Genomic DNA, 18473 nt, shown 5'->3' with positions numbered 1-18473 from the left:
ATGTAAGAGGCACACTAATCATGGTTTACTGTTTGCACCTAACATTGACATTCTCCAAATTCCTCTTAACAAGGCAGACTTCTATTCTCCTATTTTGTAACCTCATTAGGCTGCCAAATCCTCTCCATACCTAAAAATTTTCCATTCACACTCAATAATACATCTCCCCAAGTCAACAAATCAAAATTATTTTCTACTTCTTCATAAAGTACACATAAGATGACTGCAGAGAGGTGATAACTAAAATGACAAATGCAAATCTAGATGATTTTCCTCTGAATTCAGAAGACACATTGCACTGTACTAACCACATTTGTAAAATCCATGGCAAAACTGTGCTGATAAATGCTCCTATTTCCTCTATCCTTCCTATCACTAACAAATATCCCTCTGATGTGCATGTAGAAAAAGTTTATTTAGCTAATCAATATCTCGGGATTTTCTTGGATATGTATAACTGATGCTGGGTTTTAACTATGCTTAAATTTTAGGCAGCATCCATTTCAATTTTGTGCTTGAAAATAAAAAAGGTGAACAAAGTGAAGAGAGAAATTCTGAAGTTAAGAACCACTCCAAATCTATTCTTCCTTGTTCAGGTAAGAAGTGACCTGTTTAAATTAAAAAACAACAACAACAGCAACACTAGTATTTATTATTTTTTAAATGCACAGTGTACTCTTTTCCAAAACAAAAGATTTTGAACTCTAATTATGTTTTCCTTGGACTGAAAGTTTTCATTCCCTACATAATATAGGCTGAGTTGGTTTGAAAAGGGGAGATGTAAGTTTAGTATTTTTTTAAAACCTACCAATGTTAAACTATAAAGTGGACAACTCACAATTAGTCAGAAAGCCCTGGGTTCAAGTCACAGCTTCCCTTTTTGGAAGCTAAGTCATCTTTTGCAAATTACTCAACTGTTCCTAAGTTCAAGTTTCTTCATCTGTAAAATAACTGTCTTGAGGATTACATGAAACACCATCTACTGATGTCAGCATAATGCTTAGTACATAGTAAGTGCTCATAAACGTTGGCTATTATTATGAACTTAAAGAAATCCCAAATTACTTTTTTTATTTTTAAAGTAATCTTTTAAGTGAATTATAGTTGACATACAATATTATATTAGTTTCAGGTGTATAAACATAGAGATTGGAAATCTTATACATTATGAAATGATCGCCACAATAAGTCTAGTTACTACCTTCATCAAAGTTATTATAATATTACTGACTATATTCCCTATGCTGTATGTTATATTCTCATGGCTTATTTATTTTATAATTGGAAGTTTGTACCTCTTAATCTCTTTCACCTGCCCCCACCCCTGCACACTCCTCCCCTCTGGCAACCACCAGTTTGTCCTCTGTGTCTAGGAGTCTCTTTCTGTTTCATTTGTTTATTTGTTCTGTTTTTTAAATTCCACATGTAACTGAAATCTTGCAGTATTTGTCTAACTTATTTTACTTATATACCCTCCAGGTTGTCACAAATGGTAAGATTTCATTCTTCTTATGGCTGAGTAATATTCCAGGGTATGTGCGTGTGTGTGTGCGTGCGCGTGCGCGCACGCGCATGTATCATTTTTTAAATCTATCAATCTATCAATGGACACTTAGGTTGTTTCCATTTCTTGGCTATTGTAAATAATGCTGCAATGAACATAATGGTACACATATCTTTTTGAATTAGTGTTTTTATTTTCTTTGAATATATACCCAGAAGGGAAGTGTCATAAGGCAATTAATTCCATTTTTAATTTTTTAAGGACCCTCCATACTGTTTTCCACAGTGGCTGCACAAATTTGCATTCCCACCAACAGTGTACAGGGGTTCCCTTATCTCCACATCCTCACCAACACTTGTTATTTGTTGTCTTTTTCATAACAGCCATTCTGACAGGTGTGAGGTAGTATCTCACTGTGGTTTTGATTTGCATTTTCCTGGTGATTAGTGATGATGAACATCTTTTCATGTGTCTGTTTGCCATCTGTATGTATTCTTTGGAAAAATGTCTATTTAGGTTCTTAGGTCTATTTTTTTATTCATTTAAAAATATTAAGTTGTATGAGTTCTTTATATATTTTAGATATCAACTCCTTATAGGATTTGCCCCAATTATTTAAATGAGCTACTCTTTTTAAAACATTTAGTACAGTGTCCAGAACACACACAAGGCACACAGAAACATACAAAAGCTGCTGCTATCATTTTGTTTGTCTTTGTTGTGTGCTGTAAGAAATTATGCCAATAAACTCACCTTAGGGCTGAATGCACATTTCAGGAGTGAATTCAAAGTACTTAGGTGTTTCAGGATTTTTCAGAGCCTTTTATTATTTATAAAGTTATCTCAGAAGTAAAACTCTGTCAAATTCCCATAATGTCCCTATAAGTCCAGTTCCTTAAAAGTGTATGAGGTAACATGAAACAATCTGCAGCCCTCTCTCTCCTCTCCCTCTTCAACCAGAGACCGTGTTCCACGCGATGCCGCTTGGCCTTGGTGCTGTAACACACTGCCACGCCTGCGCCTGCCGCCCTGGCCCACGTCCTACATCTCATCTACGGGGCAGGACATGCAGAACTATTAGCACTTTCACAAATCCCAAAAGGAACGAAGGTACCCCATGTCACCAAATCAAAACTGAGTTGGTTCCTTTAACCAGAGATGTGATTCCAGACACAAAGGCAGTGACAAAGTATTCACCCTGCTGTCCACAGTAGTAAAGGATCTTTTTTGTCTTATTCTGCTTTTCCACTGAATGATAACATTAATTAAGCCAAAGATGTGTTATAAAGAAACAAATGAAGAGATGGATTAGAAGTGGGGTTTCGGAAATGTTATCTTTGTCAGCTGGGCTGCATTTTAACCAACTTAATTTTTTGGTATGCCAAAAAATTAAGCAACTTTATGTGCCAAGGCGGCTTCATATTAGCCTGCTGTTTCCCAAGAGGCACATCCTGGCTCTACTTCCTTTGTCCAAATCACAGGAGAATAAGAAAGGCTTCTGTTCTTAGACTGCCATTTTAGCTATATTTCTTTGCTTTTCTTCCCTCTACCTAAAGCAGATCCTCATCTTTCAAACCTTCCCCAATAGCTCCAGCTAACACTGACCTCCCCCCTTCTCAACCAGCCACAGCCTTGATAGTCTGTTTCATAAACTAGTCACTCCATATATTCATTTTTATAATCAGTACTGTTCAGTTTCAACACCCTCTCTTCAAAACCCCCTTCAAAGCTTTCACTTGCCTGAAATGGATAGAAAACTACTCTTAAGAACTACACTTCATGGGTACACATGGGTACAAAGACTGACATTAAGTAAAAACAGAATTCTTTTTTTTAATCACTGTGATGCAAATAATCACACGCTATCGATGGGCAGATAAAAACTGCTACTGTATACTAATTTATTTCTGGGGATTTTTCTGTTACTTTTTCTCCTTTCTCCTTTCATTTTGGAGTGGGGTGATAACAAGATAGACAATGATCAAAATGCAATGTGGCTTGAAGACGTACCCTGAGTCATGTAACGCTTACCCTGCCTGAGCCATGTTTCCTCCCCTAAAACATGGATCATTTAGGAACCTGGATTCAGTAATGCAGTCCAAAGCTTGAAAAAACAAGAAGACAACCAAGTAAAAAATGAGAAACAGATTGAATTCTCTGCAGTCCATGGGAATAGTATAGTGTCCGCAGAGGGTTTGGTATTCTTTGCGCGAGTTCCCTAGGTTGGGCAGATCCTTGCTGTCCACTTCCCTTTCTCTCCAGCAGCAGAAGCTGCAGGTGGATGAAGGAGAAAAATAAAGGACACGGCTTCCAGAACGGTCACATGTCCACAGCTGCATACAAAAGCAACTTGGGACACATGCTTTCTCTCCCTGGTGTCTAGATTATCTTGATAAGTGTCCTTTCACAATTGGAAAAAGAAAATCTAATATCTCTGAGAAGATAAGTAACAGAGATGTCCACAAGCACTGTAAGGGAATCTTAAACCTGGCACTTTCAGTAAATTTGGCTTTACTCTGAAGGCTGACTTGTATCCCCAGAGGAAGATAAATATTGTTATCTTTGCTTCCTGTTATACACAAGAGTCTTGTTTAAAGCCATAGTGCACACTAGGAAGATTCTCCAGAGGATGGCCAGAAGCCACTACTCTGAGGAACACAATCATATTTCACTGGGGTGGGGCCGGGATCGTCACTTAACAGAGGTAAGGGCACCCTGCACGTGCTTCTGGATAAGATCATGCTTTTGGAAACTGGGGGTGACTCCCAGCTCTGCCATCTGCTAATAACTGTGATGCCTGGTTAAGTTACTTAACCTTGCTAAGCTTCAGTGTCCTGTCTAAGAAAATGGAGGCTGTTCTCAGTGTTAAACGAAATAAGGTATGTCCAAGTGCTTAGCAAGTACCTGGCACAGAGTAAGTACTTGATGAATGATCGCAATTATGTCTTCAGTACCACAACACTTAAGTCCGTGCCCAGATTTCTCCTCTGTGTTTTCTTAAATGCAGAATACATTCACAACCCACAGACAGGAGTGAATCCAGCCTACTGGCAATGCCATCCACAAAGCGTCTCTGTCTCTGCCTCCCCCTCTTTCCCTCTCTCTCTTAATATCTATCTATCTATCTATCTATCTATCTATCTGTCTGTCTGTCTGTCTGTCTGTCTATCTATCTATCCATCTATCATCTATCAATCATCTTATAACCTTCTAAGGGAATCTATTACATTCTTTTAGAGAGTGGTTTGGGCTGGAAAATCTTAATCTTTAATCCTTATCTCTGTGTCACTTCCCATCCCCCAGTCCTCCCCCTGGATACTTAGAACTCCTTATAAACTTCACAGGATCGCGATGCATTGAGATCTGTAGGAGGTGTTGAAGGAAAAGGGGGGACTGGGATGCTAAAAATCAGGGCAACAAAAATACCTATGATGTCATTTACCCTGACTTCTGAACCACCGGCAGCAGCCTTTCAACTTGTTTGGTGTGATACCTCACCTCTCCCAGTCTGAGTTGTCACTCACCCCCAAATGTAGGCCTCAGAGGGTCCCCCGCTACAGCAATTCCCACTCCTTCCCCACTTCCCCACAGTCCTATCTCTCCTCCTTCTCTGACTTTTAGTGTAGCCAATTAAACCTGAACAACGGGTAGATGGAGGAAATATGCTGCATCTATGGAATGGTACAGCAGGGACCAATTTCACTGTTAATTTAAAATGCTAGAATTAATTAGGTAGTGTAAATGAAGAATTTAATAAGCACTCTTTACAACCACAAGTTCTACTTTTATTAAACACTGCTACCAAATGAGGGCAAATATCTCTGGTCTCTTTATATTTCCTTGCCTCATTCCCATAAGTTCTCTGCAAATAAAATTCTTTTTTTTTTTGCCTGAAATAAAAAAAATGCACAATTATAAATTTACGCCTGAATTATATTTCTGCTTTCAACTCATAAGCTTCTTCTTTAAGCTCAGATGCTATTGTACGTCTCTGCTTGTGCTGGAGAGGGTGCTAAACAAACCAAAGTTGACAATTTTGGTTTTGTATACCAAATTAAAGGCTGTCTTAGAAGCTGTCACTCCTATTCAAATCCACTCTACCAAATTAGCATTCTTTCAGTAAAGGAATCTGCTTGTTTAAACATGTGTCTTTAGAAAACAAGGAACAACACCATGAATCAGTACTTCTCAAAAATCTCACTACGGTTCTAAGGGAACTCTTTTGAAAAGGTGATTAATAATATTCACTAATACAGCTGGCAGAGTTTCTATTTAGAAGGTAAAGCTACACCAAAAATACATTTTTTATACAGGAGTGGGAGGAAGAATCATATGCTTAACTGGTTTTAATTTGGTTTGAATTATCATCCTATTATATAAAGATTATTCCAGAATCTAAACATTGGCTTTGTGAAAGCACAGGCAACTCTGTTAAAGAATGGATGATCCAGTGCTCTGGGGTAAGATCATCAAAGCCCTGGCCCTATATAGAGACCTTGATAAAATTTCTCTGCTCTAGCCACTCTCCTTGAAACATGCTAACTGTATCTATAATAAGAACATCTCCCCTTCCTAAGAGACTGCTATGCAATAGGCATTGTGCTATGCAGTATATATCCAGCCTCTCATTTAATCCTCACAATAAGCCCTTTGAGATAACTATTATTTTCCAATTTTACAGATGAGAAAATTATGTGTGGAGGGTTATGTGACATATTTTCAAGTTATTTTAGTTTAATGGTTTTGCAAAGTACTGAATTTATATGGGGGATAGATTTACAAGTGAATTGGAATAATTGAAAAAATATATATGTATGTATCTATATGGATACATATATATTGGATTCTCTGATTTAAAATCAAGATGATGCATTTTCCTATTTTAATTATAGAGCTTCCTTTTTATTATATAGGCTAGTTGCTCATTATGTACACTCTCCAGAGAAAGGGAAATAAAAGTCAACACTCAGAAATAACAAACACTTAAAGGTGAGTGTGCATGATTTTAGGAGTGGAGCCCCAGACAGCAGCCATTTTACCACTGTTGTGATGTAACCCAATATATTTCTAAGAAAATATTCCCCCTTCCAAAAAGGTCACAGGAAAACTTCCCCAAAGAATTACAGTGTCATTAGGTCCTCAAATGAATGCCTGTGGATAGAAAAAAAAATCAGAACCTACAAATCTCAAATATTGAAGTTGTATAGGGTATTGTTTCACTTTCAAGTAAAAAGTCTCTGACTTCGCAGAGTATCTTCAAAATAAACAAATAAAATAAAATACCTCAAGAGAAGATCTTCATCGAGCATCTCCCTCCTACTTCAGAGTAGCTTCATTCCAGAATAATCTGCTATTTTAGGACCTATTTCTCCCCAGGGACCGTGGGCAGTTGTGACCTCCTTCCACAAGCCCACCCCTTTAAAACACTCCCTCACACACAGAAGGACATTGGACACACACAGACCAAATGTCTGAGAGGAAAGGAATAAGTGGATAAAAAGTAGCGTGGAGTATAGGGAGGGCAGAGGGCAGAACTGAGAACTAAAGAACAAAGGGAAGGGGTGACTGATTAAGAATAAAAGGGATAAAACCAAAGGATTATTTCACAGAAAGCAAAGCTGAGGAAGTTCCAAATTCTTCCTTTTCTTTCCAGTCGCACCGATCCCCGGTATGGTTTGCGGTAGTGCACACACACATGAATTTATGACCGTGTGCCCACCCCACCCGTGCGGGCAGGATCCACACAGCAGGCACTCAGATGCATCACCATGCATGTGCATTTCTGCTAAGATCTGCACATTTAATGGAACAACATAGCTGCAAATTCTAAACCTAGGATACTGAAGAAGAGCATACCTGTAATTTTGTCTCTCACAAGTTTGCAGGATTCTATTTCACCAATGCTCCCAAAGAGACTCCTGAATTCCTCTTGGGTCATATTCTGGGGTAAATAGTTGACTATGAGGTTGGTTTTGCTGTCATCTGTGGCCGCCCCTGTCTGCATGGGAGAAGGACAGTTTCTATTGTTGCTGGAGGGTCCATTGCTTGTATTGGATGTTGGGCCATTTGACACCTGAGGCTCCATGGTGCTAATTATCTAAACAAAAATAAAAGTAATAAAAATAAGCCTTTTGAAATCTCAAAGACACAATTAAACTCTTTTTCAAGACTTAATTTAATTTTTTGAAAAGAAAGAAAACAAGACAAAGCAAGGTGGAGCAAAAGAGACTGGGTTGTGCACATAGCCAATTTAGAAGCAGGTTTAAACCAAAATGTTAAATTCCCCTTGCTATTTTTAGGCCAGCCCATAGATTTTGAACACAGACTAGAATGCAGTGGGAACTCTCCCATTATTTTGTTAATGAAAAGCTAATTCCTGTTTTCATTACACAATCACTCTCAGAAATGTATACTTAAGCCACACCAAATTATAATTAAAATGTAAAGTAATAATCATGATTAAAATTATAGTTCCATTAAAGCTGAAAAAGTTAAATATAGAGGGCTATGCTCACAAGATCAAATACAGTACCTGTTTATTAACTATCTCCTAAAGTAAAATGACATTAAAATAAGTAGGGCTGTTGCATATGGGAATAGTTCAGATTTTTACTGATGCTTAATCACTGATCGAACTTCAGGTTTCATAGGCACATGCTGGGAAGCTACAAAGTCATCTGCTGATATTTTGACCCAGCCACACTGTTGTTACTATTTCTCCTGGATGTTTATTAAAATAAAACACAAGAAGGAAGAGCTCTCTCTTGGTTCCCACCTTACATCCAGCACATCCCAAGGCTGTCCTTTCACATGGTACTCAAAAAGGACTTTCTCTGGATTTAAATAGTTAATTAAACAAAGATTTCTACAAATGCCCGAACTGTTCCAGGCAGACTGCATGGGAATAAAGAAATGAATAAATCTTAGTCTCTACCTGCAAGGAATTTCCTGTCTTCACATCAGAGGACGTGAACAGGAAAATGGCTTGCAGAAGGACAACAGACAGGTAGCAGAAGAATAATTAACCTTGCTAATAGCATAGAGGGATTCAGGGAAAAGTACTGAGAAGATGATACTAGGATGAGGTTTTCGTGGAAAATGGGTTTAAACTCATGGAGCTTGGTCATGAAGGTGCCCCGTATGGTATGACAAACATGAAGAATCACAAAATTTCAGAGCTAGAAGACACTTAAGGGAATAAAATCTAGTTCAAAACACTCAAGTTTGAGATGAATTCCAGCGACTTCTTTGTCATAATGGGAAAGTGGGGCAGAGTCTGGGCCTGCACCCAACTCTCCTGGCCTCAAATGCAGCCCATCAGTCCCACTTTTCCATCCTGTCCTACTATCATCTCTTATTCATCCTTCAGAGGGCTCCACCTTCTCTGAAATTGACCATCAGCTCCTTGGAGATGGAACCATGCTCTGCCACACTAGCTATGTGACCTTGGGGAAGACTGTAGGAGACTTAGTTTTTCTCACTTGAAAATACAGGAACAATGCCGCCTGCCTTGCTAGGCGGTAAGAAGGATCTGGTGATGCGATGTACAGAAAATGCCTGAATAGTGGAGGGAACATAACCACAATCACTGATATTAAAGTCACTTTGCCAAGCATCTGATGTGACTTCTCTCACTTACTCCTCACAAGAAGGCAATGAGGCCTACTTTAATTGTCTCTACATTTTATAGACGAGAAAACCATGGTTTAGCAGAGGTCTGATAACTAGCAGCTTCCATTATTATTACCATTTGGCTGCTCAGAGAATTTTGGGGAATAAATATTCTGAGGTAATATACATATGGTAGAGTAAACAGATATTGAGGGTACAACTCAAAGAATGTTTATGAAATGAACACAACTAACACCTTTTGGATCACTATAGTAACTTCAGTCACATCACAAGAACTTTCTTCTTGGCTTCAGGTCAACTATGGGATTCTGGAAATCTGGTCAAGACAGCAAATAGAAATCAAAGGGCTTCTGGAAAGAATCTTAAATTACGCACTCTGCACTGATAGAAACTGCATCCAGCAAAACCTATTCAGTGGCTCTGCCCTTGAGGCAAGGGCCCAGGAAAAATGAGGGAGCTGTGTCCAGGGGCGGGGTGGGGGCTACGTTAATGGAGATGATGTAGAGCATCATCACGACTCCTGGCCGGGCACAGGGTGCCTGCTTTGCCGAGCTGCCCAGCCCCCTGGGTCTGTGCAGTGCCTCCATTTGCTGTGTCGTCTCACTGCTTCAGTGAGTCAGGTGTCCAGGCAACAAACACACGGAGCACTGCCAACTCGAGAAGGAACTTGAAAAACAGAGTTTATCTAATTTAGGAGGCTTGGCTAGCAGAACCACAGAGCTGGCCAACTACTACATTTTGATATAATGGCAAAAAAGGCCAGTCTCATAATCTACAGAACACCTTCCCTGCTCTCCACTTTTCTCAAGTTACCCTTCTTACAGCTCTCCCACAGACACCTAGAAAATATCCTGCAATTTTGTGGCATCTTTTGGGGTGTTAAAATGGCATATGAAGAATAATATAAGTCATACCTAAGCACGATGAGATTCTGTAGGACTAAGACTCTTAAAGGTCACCTGACAGCCGGTTCACCTTTTGTTCACTGGATGGATGCTCGCCTCACAGACACACGTAGTGAAAGCCAGCCACTTGTCCATGTGAAAATCTCATAGGTCTCTCTGCTCCAGAAAGCTCTAGGACGTATCAAGTCTGCAGCAAAGTAATTTCAGTTCCTCAATCAACTTTCGGGATCTCCTTACATCCTATGTGAATTTCCAATATATGTTGACTCATAGAGCTGAGCCCCATCTTAGATCAGACAATCCTAATTGAGCTCAGACCTTCAAAAAGGAGCCATGAGATGCAATGTTTGTACTGAGCTACTGTACATTAGGCCAAGCCATTCTCGTCTGATGGAGATGGAGCTCACTTTGCTCTGCACACACGCTACACAGTTATCTTTTTGTGTATTCAGAAAGAACTGATGAAAATAGACACATGCACACATAGACTTTTCTCAATAAAAACATACAGTTCTAAAGTTGAGAAACATTTGCAAATGTATTAATATACCTCATGTAAAAAGACCCCTCATGGGTCTTAATGATGCATCCCAGGATGCAAGAAATGTAAAACGTCAGAATCAAATCTGACACATAAGTCAACTAAGAGGATTTTAAACCATTTCTTGGAAAATAAGAGAAATTACCCAGATATAAAGATAACAAACCCAACAATATGAAACGACAGCATTTTAAATTTTCATGATAGATCTTACAGAGTGAACACCTGTAATCTATACTTGGGAAACAAACCAGAGGTAAACGTCTATTAGTGGTAAACATATCCTCCAATCAGCACAGAGATTCTGCAAAATCAGAACACTCGCTTCCCCAGTCTATGACCTTTGATATTCTAACAACACTGTTTTTTATTGCAAGTAAATACATCAGCTATTCAAGAGTGCAAATGTATTTTAAAACATTTTGTGTGGGTCTCACAGCCAACTTTGTAGCTGACCAGGTTCCAAGCCCCTGACTTGCTCTCTTTCCCTCCTCTGAATTGCAATTAAGAACAGAATTAGAGTCAGCATCCAGGATAGAGCATTGAGGAGGTTCAGTTGACTTCAAACTCTAATGGTTGCACAAAGCACTACATTAAATCTTTTATGTTCCCATGATATATTTTAAGAAACATTATACAGGCAGAAAATTTCAGGGATAAACTATTAGAGCAGTGCACAATAATGGAGGCACTCAAATCCTGTCATTGTAAATGTCAATGGTTTGAATGACTAATTACTCACACTCAACACATTAACCTCACCCCTCCCACCACTCTTTTCTGTAAAATATACAACAAAAGCAAGGGAGAAGGCCTCAGACTCGCAGCTGCTGGATCATCACTCGGGGTCATTTATCTCTGTGGAGGAGAGGTAAGAAGCAGGGGCTGAGTCAGCCTCTTTCTCAGGGTGCTCCTGAAAATAAAAACCCAGCCTTCTCTGTCCTTTGTTGACATCTCTCTTGCCACAATCTCGGGACCATCCTCAATGGTCCTAATGACCTGTTTAATCACATCTTTTGCTATTACCCACTCAAGGTATCTGTTATACTACTTTCTGGACATTCCAGGTCATATGCACATAAGAAAGGTTTATTTCCACTATAGTTTGATCTGCATATGTTAGATGAACAGAGATGGAGCCCAGTGTGCTAGGCACTGTGCTAGGCCCTGGGTATACAGAGATAACAAAGACAAGGAGCTGGCCCTCACTGAGTTCACGGTGTGGATACATGAAAGAACATCAGGGACCACGGGGCCCATCCGCATAATGTTAATGATGAAGAAACTGAGGACAAGAAAGGGGAAATGACTTGCCCAAGGTCACACTGTAAGTTAGAGGCAGAGGTGTGACTTGAGCCCAGGTCTACAGGCTACCTTACTTTAGTGCTCTTGTGACCATGCAGACATGGATAAAGCTTTACTTATTTTTTTAGGGAGGAGGTGAGGGGCGGCCATATCACAGAAATGCATCTGAACAGAAGATTGGAGACATGTCTACCTCCACACTTTTCTGAGTATTGCACTTTACAGTTCACAAAGAATGATGACCTGAACCCTGAGCTCCATAGCCAGAGACCACATCTGTTTTGTTTATTACAGTACTTCTTGCATGTAGAATAAGACCTGACAAATAGTAGGTTCTGGGTAAAGGACTATTGAATGAATGAAACTTCTTGCATGCCCAGGAGTTCACTAGATCCCTCAAACAACCTTGTGAAATATAAGCTAACAAGGTCATCCCATTTTACATATAACAAAAGAAGACAGAACAGTTATTCACTACCTATTATATGCTGGGCATACATTTGGATATTATTTCAAACGCAGATTATAAAAGGCATTAATTCAAGCAGGCAGGTTGAAACTTTGGCTGACATTGACCCTCTTAGACCCTCTGTTGAATGTCTTTGCCCTTTTTCACCATAAAAAATGTGCATGCATGCAACATTTTATATACAGTAAAGCCTATCCTTTGTCTTCAGATCAAAATCCCCAAATTGATTTTTCCCACCCAAGCCTGCAATGTTTTTGGAACACCTCTGTGTAGACTGACATTCTTTTTACTTCCCAATAAGAAAGTTTAGCGCCCCACTCCCCCACCTTTCTACTCACCTACCCTTCATTCCACTCCTCGTACAAGGTAGGAGAGAATGGTTAGTTGAGCATGCTGGAAGCATTTGTCCATTCCAAAATTCTAAAAATGCGTTGAATACTAAAGTACTAAAAATGTACTTTAAGTCTCCCTTAACATTTCTTCCACCAGCTCATGGATTCCTTATACCTCCCTTCATCTCCACTCTTCACAAGGTTTTCCTTTGCTCAAGTTTGGGGAAGTCAGGCTAGAGCTACAGGGCTGATCTTCACAACTGGGGGCAGCCATTATTCTGGGCCCCCAAAAGCCACATCACAAGTGCTACCACAGACCCCTCACCAAGCCTGTCAGCTACACCATGTCCTGTCTTTGCTCCAGCATTTTCCATAAAAATGGCAGTCTGACAATAAACTGTATGGTCTTGCATTTATATAGCTTAATGTAGTTTTACACTGTCAGGATTTACTTCATGAGGCAAATAAAAGGTTACAAGTTCACACGACAGGAACCTGTCCTGCTGTAGAACTCACTGCTGACATTTGTCATCCAGGAGCCCAGTGTGGGAAGGTCTTTGGACTCTCAACATTGTTCTCTTGGCAGTCCTCAACTTCTGATTTTTTTTGGTGGGAGGTAGCCTCGATGCTCAATTCAGCCAAAAGGATCAAGAAAAAAAGAACCTGAAAGGTCACAGGAATATGACGTTTCTTTTCCAAACACTGCCCCCTCTATTTTGAGTGTCCTCTAAATGGCAGTATCCCCAGGAATGAGAAAGATATAAAAGGAATGTACTGACTGCAAACATGTCTCAGGTGTGAACATCTGTGACATGCACACATATTTTATTGTTTTTTAATGTGTATTTAAAGGTGTTTTCTTCTACCATGTTGGAAGGATTTTTTCAAAATTTATATGTGAAGGCTAACCCTTATGTAATAGGATAAGCACTCCCAAGAGCATGAAGAATAATGTTTACCAAGGGCAGTCACTGAATCAAACCATTAAAGGAATAATTTAAATTGTTCATGAGTACAAAAATAAAAGTCCTGATGATCTTGGTAGGCTCTTCCCACTTACCCCTTATACAATCCTGACACATGGTATGCTAGACTCTGGTGGAGTAGCCCAGACTACTGCATCTCCTTCACCTTTCAAAAGCATGAAAAACAAATCCCCAAAGTTAGAAAATTATGCAGCAGGCTCTGTGTTCCTGAACACATCCTATTTTTAGGAATAATTCCTTAATTCTCTTCCTGCTCCTTGAAAGATACTAAAATGACCTTATAACCCCCCAATTTCATATTTCTTTGAAATTATGTCCATCAGCTCATAAATCCATAGTGTCCTTTCCTTCTTTTCAAGACATTTTAATTTGCTCAAACTCCTTCAGGTTAATGTTTTTTTTCCTAAATGCAACGTTTTCCTGGTTATGATGCCACTGGGAAGGAGACACTGTTATTAATGAGGTCCAAAAGGAGGGGCTGAGATTGATGATCTGATTACTTCAGGAAAAGGACACTTGGGAGTACACCCCCTCCAACCAAATTATAGATGATGACTCACAGAGCCCCCTGGACCAGGGGAATGTGGCTGAAGACTATACTCATGCCTCCCATAACCATTTGTACCAAGTTTCTGTAGATTCTGCTGGAAGGTAACAAGAAAACTAAAAAAAAAAAAAAAAAAAAAAAATTTAATTCCAACTGGGGAAAACATGCTGACAGTTTAATAATACCTTTGGGCAGATGCACAAATAACCTGAAAGACCTATTTACTCTAGGAAGTTATGTGGTAATAAATTCTCAGCATATCCTTAAAGCAAGTGTATTCAATTCAACACAAGTTTATTGAATGCTATTACAGACCAAGGCATTGTTCTAGGAGTTGGGAAAACAAAAATAATTTGGTTCCTGCCCTTGAGGGTTCACGTTGGGAGGATGGGAGAGGAGGGCAGGTAAACAAATAATTAATTAAAATCAATTATATACAACCCTTTCCTTTTAAGCAATCCACTCCAGAGTTTCTCTAATGACTCTCCTGCCTCAGCAAAAGCACAGAAATGAAACACATACAGACGAGTCCTACCCGTTCTGACACTGAAATGACAGTCCTGTTTCTGGTCTAAACGCCCACCTCCTAAACAAATGACTGCGTAACAATGAGGTAAGCTTGAGGCATTCCTCCTTTGAAACAGCATCTTCTCTACTGGGGGAGTACACCAGGTGTGCCCAAAGCATTCTCAGCGGTGGTAGCCAGGGCTTTTAAAAAATCAGCAGCCTCTGGAGAGAACAAGAGGCATTAATACTTAAAATAGCAGGGCCAGCATGGATATGAAATGCATAATCAAAATTTAATTTCTCTTAGGCATGATTCTCACATTTCCAGAAAAATCAAGTTTTTAATCTTCTTCCCCAGACATATCACACATATTTCTCCTCCTGAATAAATACTGGCCTACTTTATGTCTTACAGTAGTATTTCATTAAGGCTTCAGTTTGGGCCAAAAAGGGCTCCTGGTGTGCCTACCTTGGGGTGATCCTGACAAAAACCCTGGGCGTTTGTTTGTTTATTTGTTTGTTTCTTTTTTATTGGATTTATTGGGGTGACACACAGGTTAACAAAATTATACAGGTTTCATGTGCCCAATTCCACAACGTATCATCTGCACACCGTAGCATGTGTTCACCACCTCAAGTCAAGTCTCCTTCTGTCATCATTTACCCTCCCTGTACCCTCCTTCACAGCCACCCCCGCTCCCGCCATCCCCAGCTTTCTGGAGCTTAGGGATCGCTTGATCTTCCAGTTCGTGACCTTTCCTTCGCCACCCACTCCCCATTCAGTCCTCTTTTTCCAAACTGGCCACTAAATAAATACAATTTCAAACTTCGATAAACTTTCTTTATTAAAGGCATATTTGAAAAAAGACAAATGTTTTCATTTTAATATAAGCACAATTTCATGGGCAAGCTCTCAGGCTTTAAGTTTAACAACAACAACAACAAAAATCAATTGAAAAACAATTCCTTTCCCATCCTACCTTTTAAGCCCCCAAACTCTGAATGTTTAATGTGGACAAATAATCAAAATGTCTAATAATAAGCTATGAGTTTGGGAAACCGGTTATGACGGTAAATATGTTATCTTTATCTTCTATACAAAGAACATTAATGAATCATTTGTAAAACTGCCCACAGACTGATTAAGTTGGACTTGTCTTCCTTATTTTTTTTTTTTTATTTTGAGAGGAGTGGGGGAAGAGATCAAGAGAGAGGTCGATTTGTTGTTCCACTTATTTATGCATTCATTGGTTGATTCTTGTACGTGCCCTGACCAGGGATTGAATCCGAAATCTTGGAGTATTGGGACAACACTTTAACCAACTGAGCTGCCTGGCCGGGGCTGAATTTGTCTTCTGATTAAGTGCATAAACAATAGCCAATGGCACAATTCATGTAAACATAAATATTGTATATTTATAAAATGCCTGGCTAGTGATCAGAGTGTGAGCAAACTCACTGAGATTCAGCTGTAAAAAGCAATGTGCTATTCTGTACATTTATATCATGACCTAAAGATTTGGGGCATGTCTCTGAATTTAAATGTTATGCACACTCAGATTAAATTCTTCAGAAACCTACATAAAACTATTTTTTTATTTTGAAAATTAATACTTGTTTTCCTAACAGAGCTGGGGAAGGTGAGCAGAGGGGAATAAAGGGAGTTAGTATCCAGAAAAATCTGCACACAGCAACCTTTCCTTTGTTGAGAAGAATTGTATGCTTATGGCTCTTCCAATTGTGCAATTCAAAGGAGATCCTCTTTGGGGGCATTCTGAAGCTAAAGATACCAAGTGAAATAAAACAATTATCAGCACCTCACTGTGTGTATAAGCGGCCATGGTAAATTAGACCCTTGGGCGGTTCACACAGCCTCAGAGTATATCTATACGTTCATTAGTGAAAAGATCCTGAACATTGTTTTGACAGGGTAGTTTTAAATTTGAAAACTACTTTATTACACTTGAAATTTTATTTTTAATTTCCTCCTTCGCTGATTTTTTTTATATAAGAAAAAAAACAACAACTAGATAAAAGGACTTCTTGACCCAATAGGGAACTTTATCCCTCAAACTATCTCAGAGAAGGAGCTGGACTACCATTTCCCCCGGACATCCTTTGGGAAGGCAGACGGGTACGAGTAAAACCGAATCAGCACTGGTGAGAATGCGGACCTGAGCTGGCAGAAGCATCTTTGAATTATTGGGGACATGTTTACAGAGAAAGTAGAAATTCCAGGTTTTGCAACTGTCAAGCTTTAAGGTGCTGTGAAATAGTTTCTCTCATCATTATTGATGGAAATATGTATTGACACACCTTTCTAAATGTTATGTTCTTATTTTTGGACTCAGTGATCCGTTCTTAAGCTCAGAAAACAATCCAAAATTCCAAGACCAAAAGTATGCACAAGAAGATATATTGAGAGAATTGTATCTAGAAGAATAAAAAAACTAGAAAACCTAAAGGCCCAGAAAGGAGGAAGGCTAAGTTATTGTATAGTTTTATGACACAGTATTCTGCAACTGCTAAAATTATGTTTATAATGGGTTTTTATAACATAAGAAAATGTGTATGATTAATGTACAAGAAAGGTGAAAAATTGATTATCTCAATTATATAAACATGCACAGAGTGGAAGGGAAAAATGAAAATGCTAACAATAAATGGTTGAATTATAGATGATTGTTATACTTGTCTCCATTTCTATTTTTCAGTTTTTTTTGTTTATTTATTTTACAATGAAAAGTACAGCACTTTTATAATCTGAAAGGAAGTTATTTTTGATAAAGAAAGAAAATGAATCCTTCAAACCAGTTTGGAACCACAATATTAGAAATGATCCCATCTCCTTCCCAGGGCCTTCCGGCAGGATCTCTCCTTGGCCACGCTCCGTTGTTTCTACGTTAGAGGACGCAGAGGAGCCCAAATGAATAAAAATCGCATTTCTTGAAACAGTCTCTGGGTTGGTCTCCCCTTCACCCTAACTCACTGTGTGTTAGCAAGGTTACAATCCAAGTTGCCTTATCGCCTGGCAGCAACCTTCACGAGGACAGCAAGGAGAGAAGATGATTTATAAGAAAACCATTCCCTGGATCAGGGAATGAAAAGTACTGATCCGTTCTAAAAGCTCCTGCTGACAAACTCTGATATTATGAACATTCTGCACTTGGACAAAAGCTCCCACTTTTCTTAATTACATGGTTTGAGCAGGAGCCTGCTTTCAGGATCTGCCCAATCACACAACAGCCATTTATTTTCCCAACTGCAGCTGCCAAAATTTCCCTGATCTCTGTTCTGTGCTCCATCTTCAAGGACATCTTGTGAATGTATGACACTGTCAAGCCACATTCCATGCCATGCTTTTTAAGCTTCTCTCTCTTTCCTGCATACGGAAACCCTCCTAATACATATTTATTAAAAATCTCATGAATAAGAAGCAAATACCAAGTATCATTATATTTTGATCTGCTTTGAGGCAAATAGTTTATTATGACAATGAGCCACTAATATTCTCTGTCCTCTGTGTGATGGGTTTGCTTTTGTTTTATGGACTCTGCATCCTCCAATTCATTGGTTCCCCTCTTTGTAATACTGCTAGGAAAATGATGCCAAATTTGCAGCTCTCTGTGTGTAAAGAAAGAGCAAAGGACCTCACTGCAAATTTTTGATTTTTCTAAACACGAACTTTACCTCTAAACTTACCATTTTAAAATCCTCTTAATTTTCCTTCCCCTCAATTGCCTCA

At 39.1% G+C, this 18473-nt stretch overlaps 1 protein-coding gene across 5 annotated transcripts in view; it reads right to left on the bottom strand.

Moving 5' to 3' along the window:
* ELAVL4 (ELAV like RNA binding protein 4) overlaps positions 1 to 18473 on the bottom strand; it is an 86419-nt gene that overhangs the window by 43284 nt on the left and 24662 nt on the right. For 3 of the 5 annotated variants that reach the window (XM_054572291.1, XM_054572287.1, XM_054572301.1), the window contains exon 2: positions 7361 to 7601. In XM_054572291.1, the coding sequence (XP_054428266.1) occupies positions 7361 to 7601 (241 nt within the window). Of the gene's footprint in view, positions 1 to 7360; positions 7602 to 10050; positions 10175 to 18473 lie in introns of those variants that run through there. The other 2 variants (XM_054572297.1, XM_054572309.1) reach the window with 2 other exon arrangements.

The sequence above is a fragment of the Pteronotus mesoamericanus genome, unplaced genomic scaffold (genome assembly GCF_021234165.1).
Source record: "Pteronotus mesoamericanus isolate MK-2021 breed Mesoamerican mustached bat unplaced genomic scaffold, CSHL_Meso_final contig_105, whole genome shotgun sequence".
Classification (NCBI taxonomy): Eukaryota; Metazoa; Chordata; class Mammalia; order Chiroptera; family Mormoopidae; genus Pteronotus; species Pteronotus mesoamericanus.
This window is presented reverse-complemented; position numbering and strand designations above follow the sequence as displayed.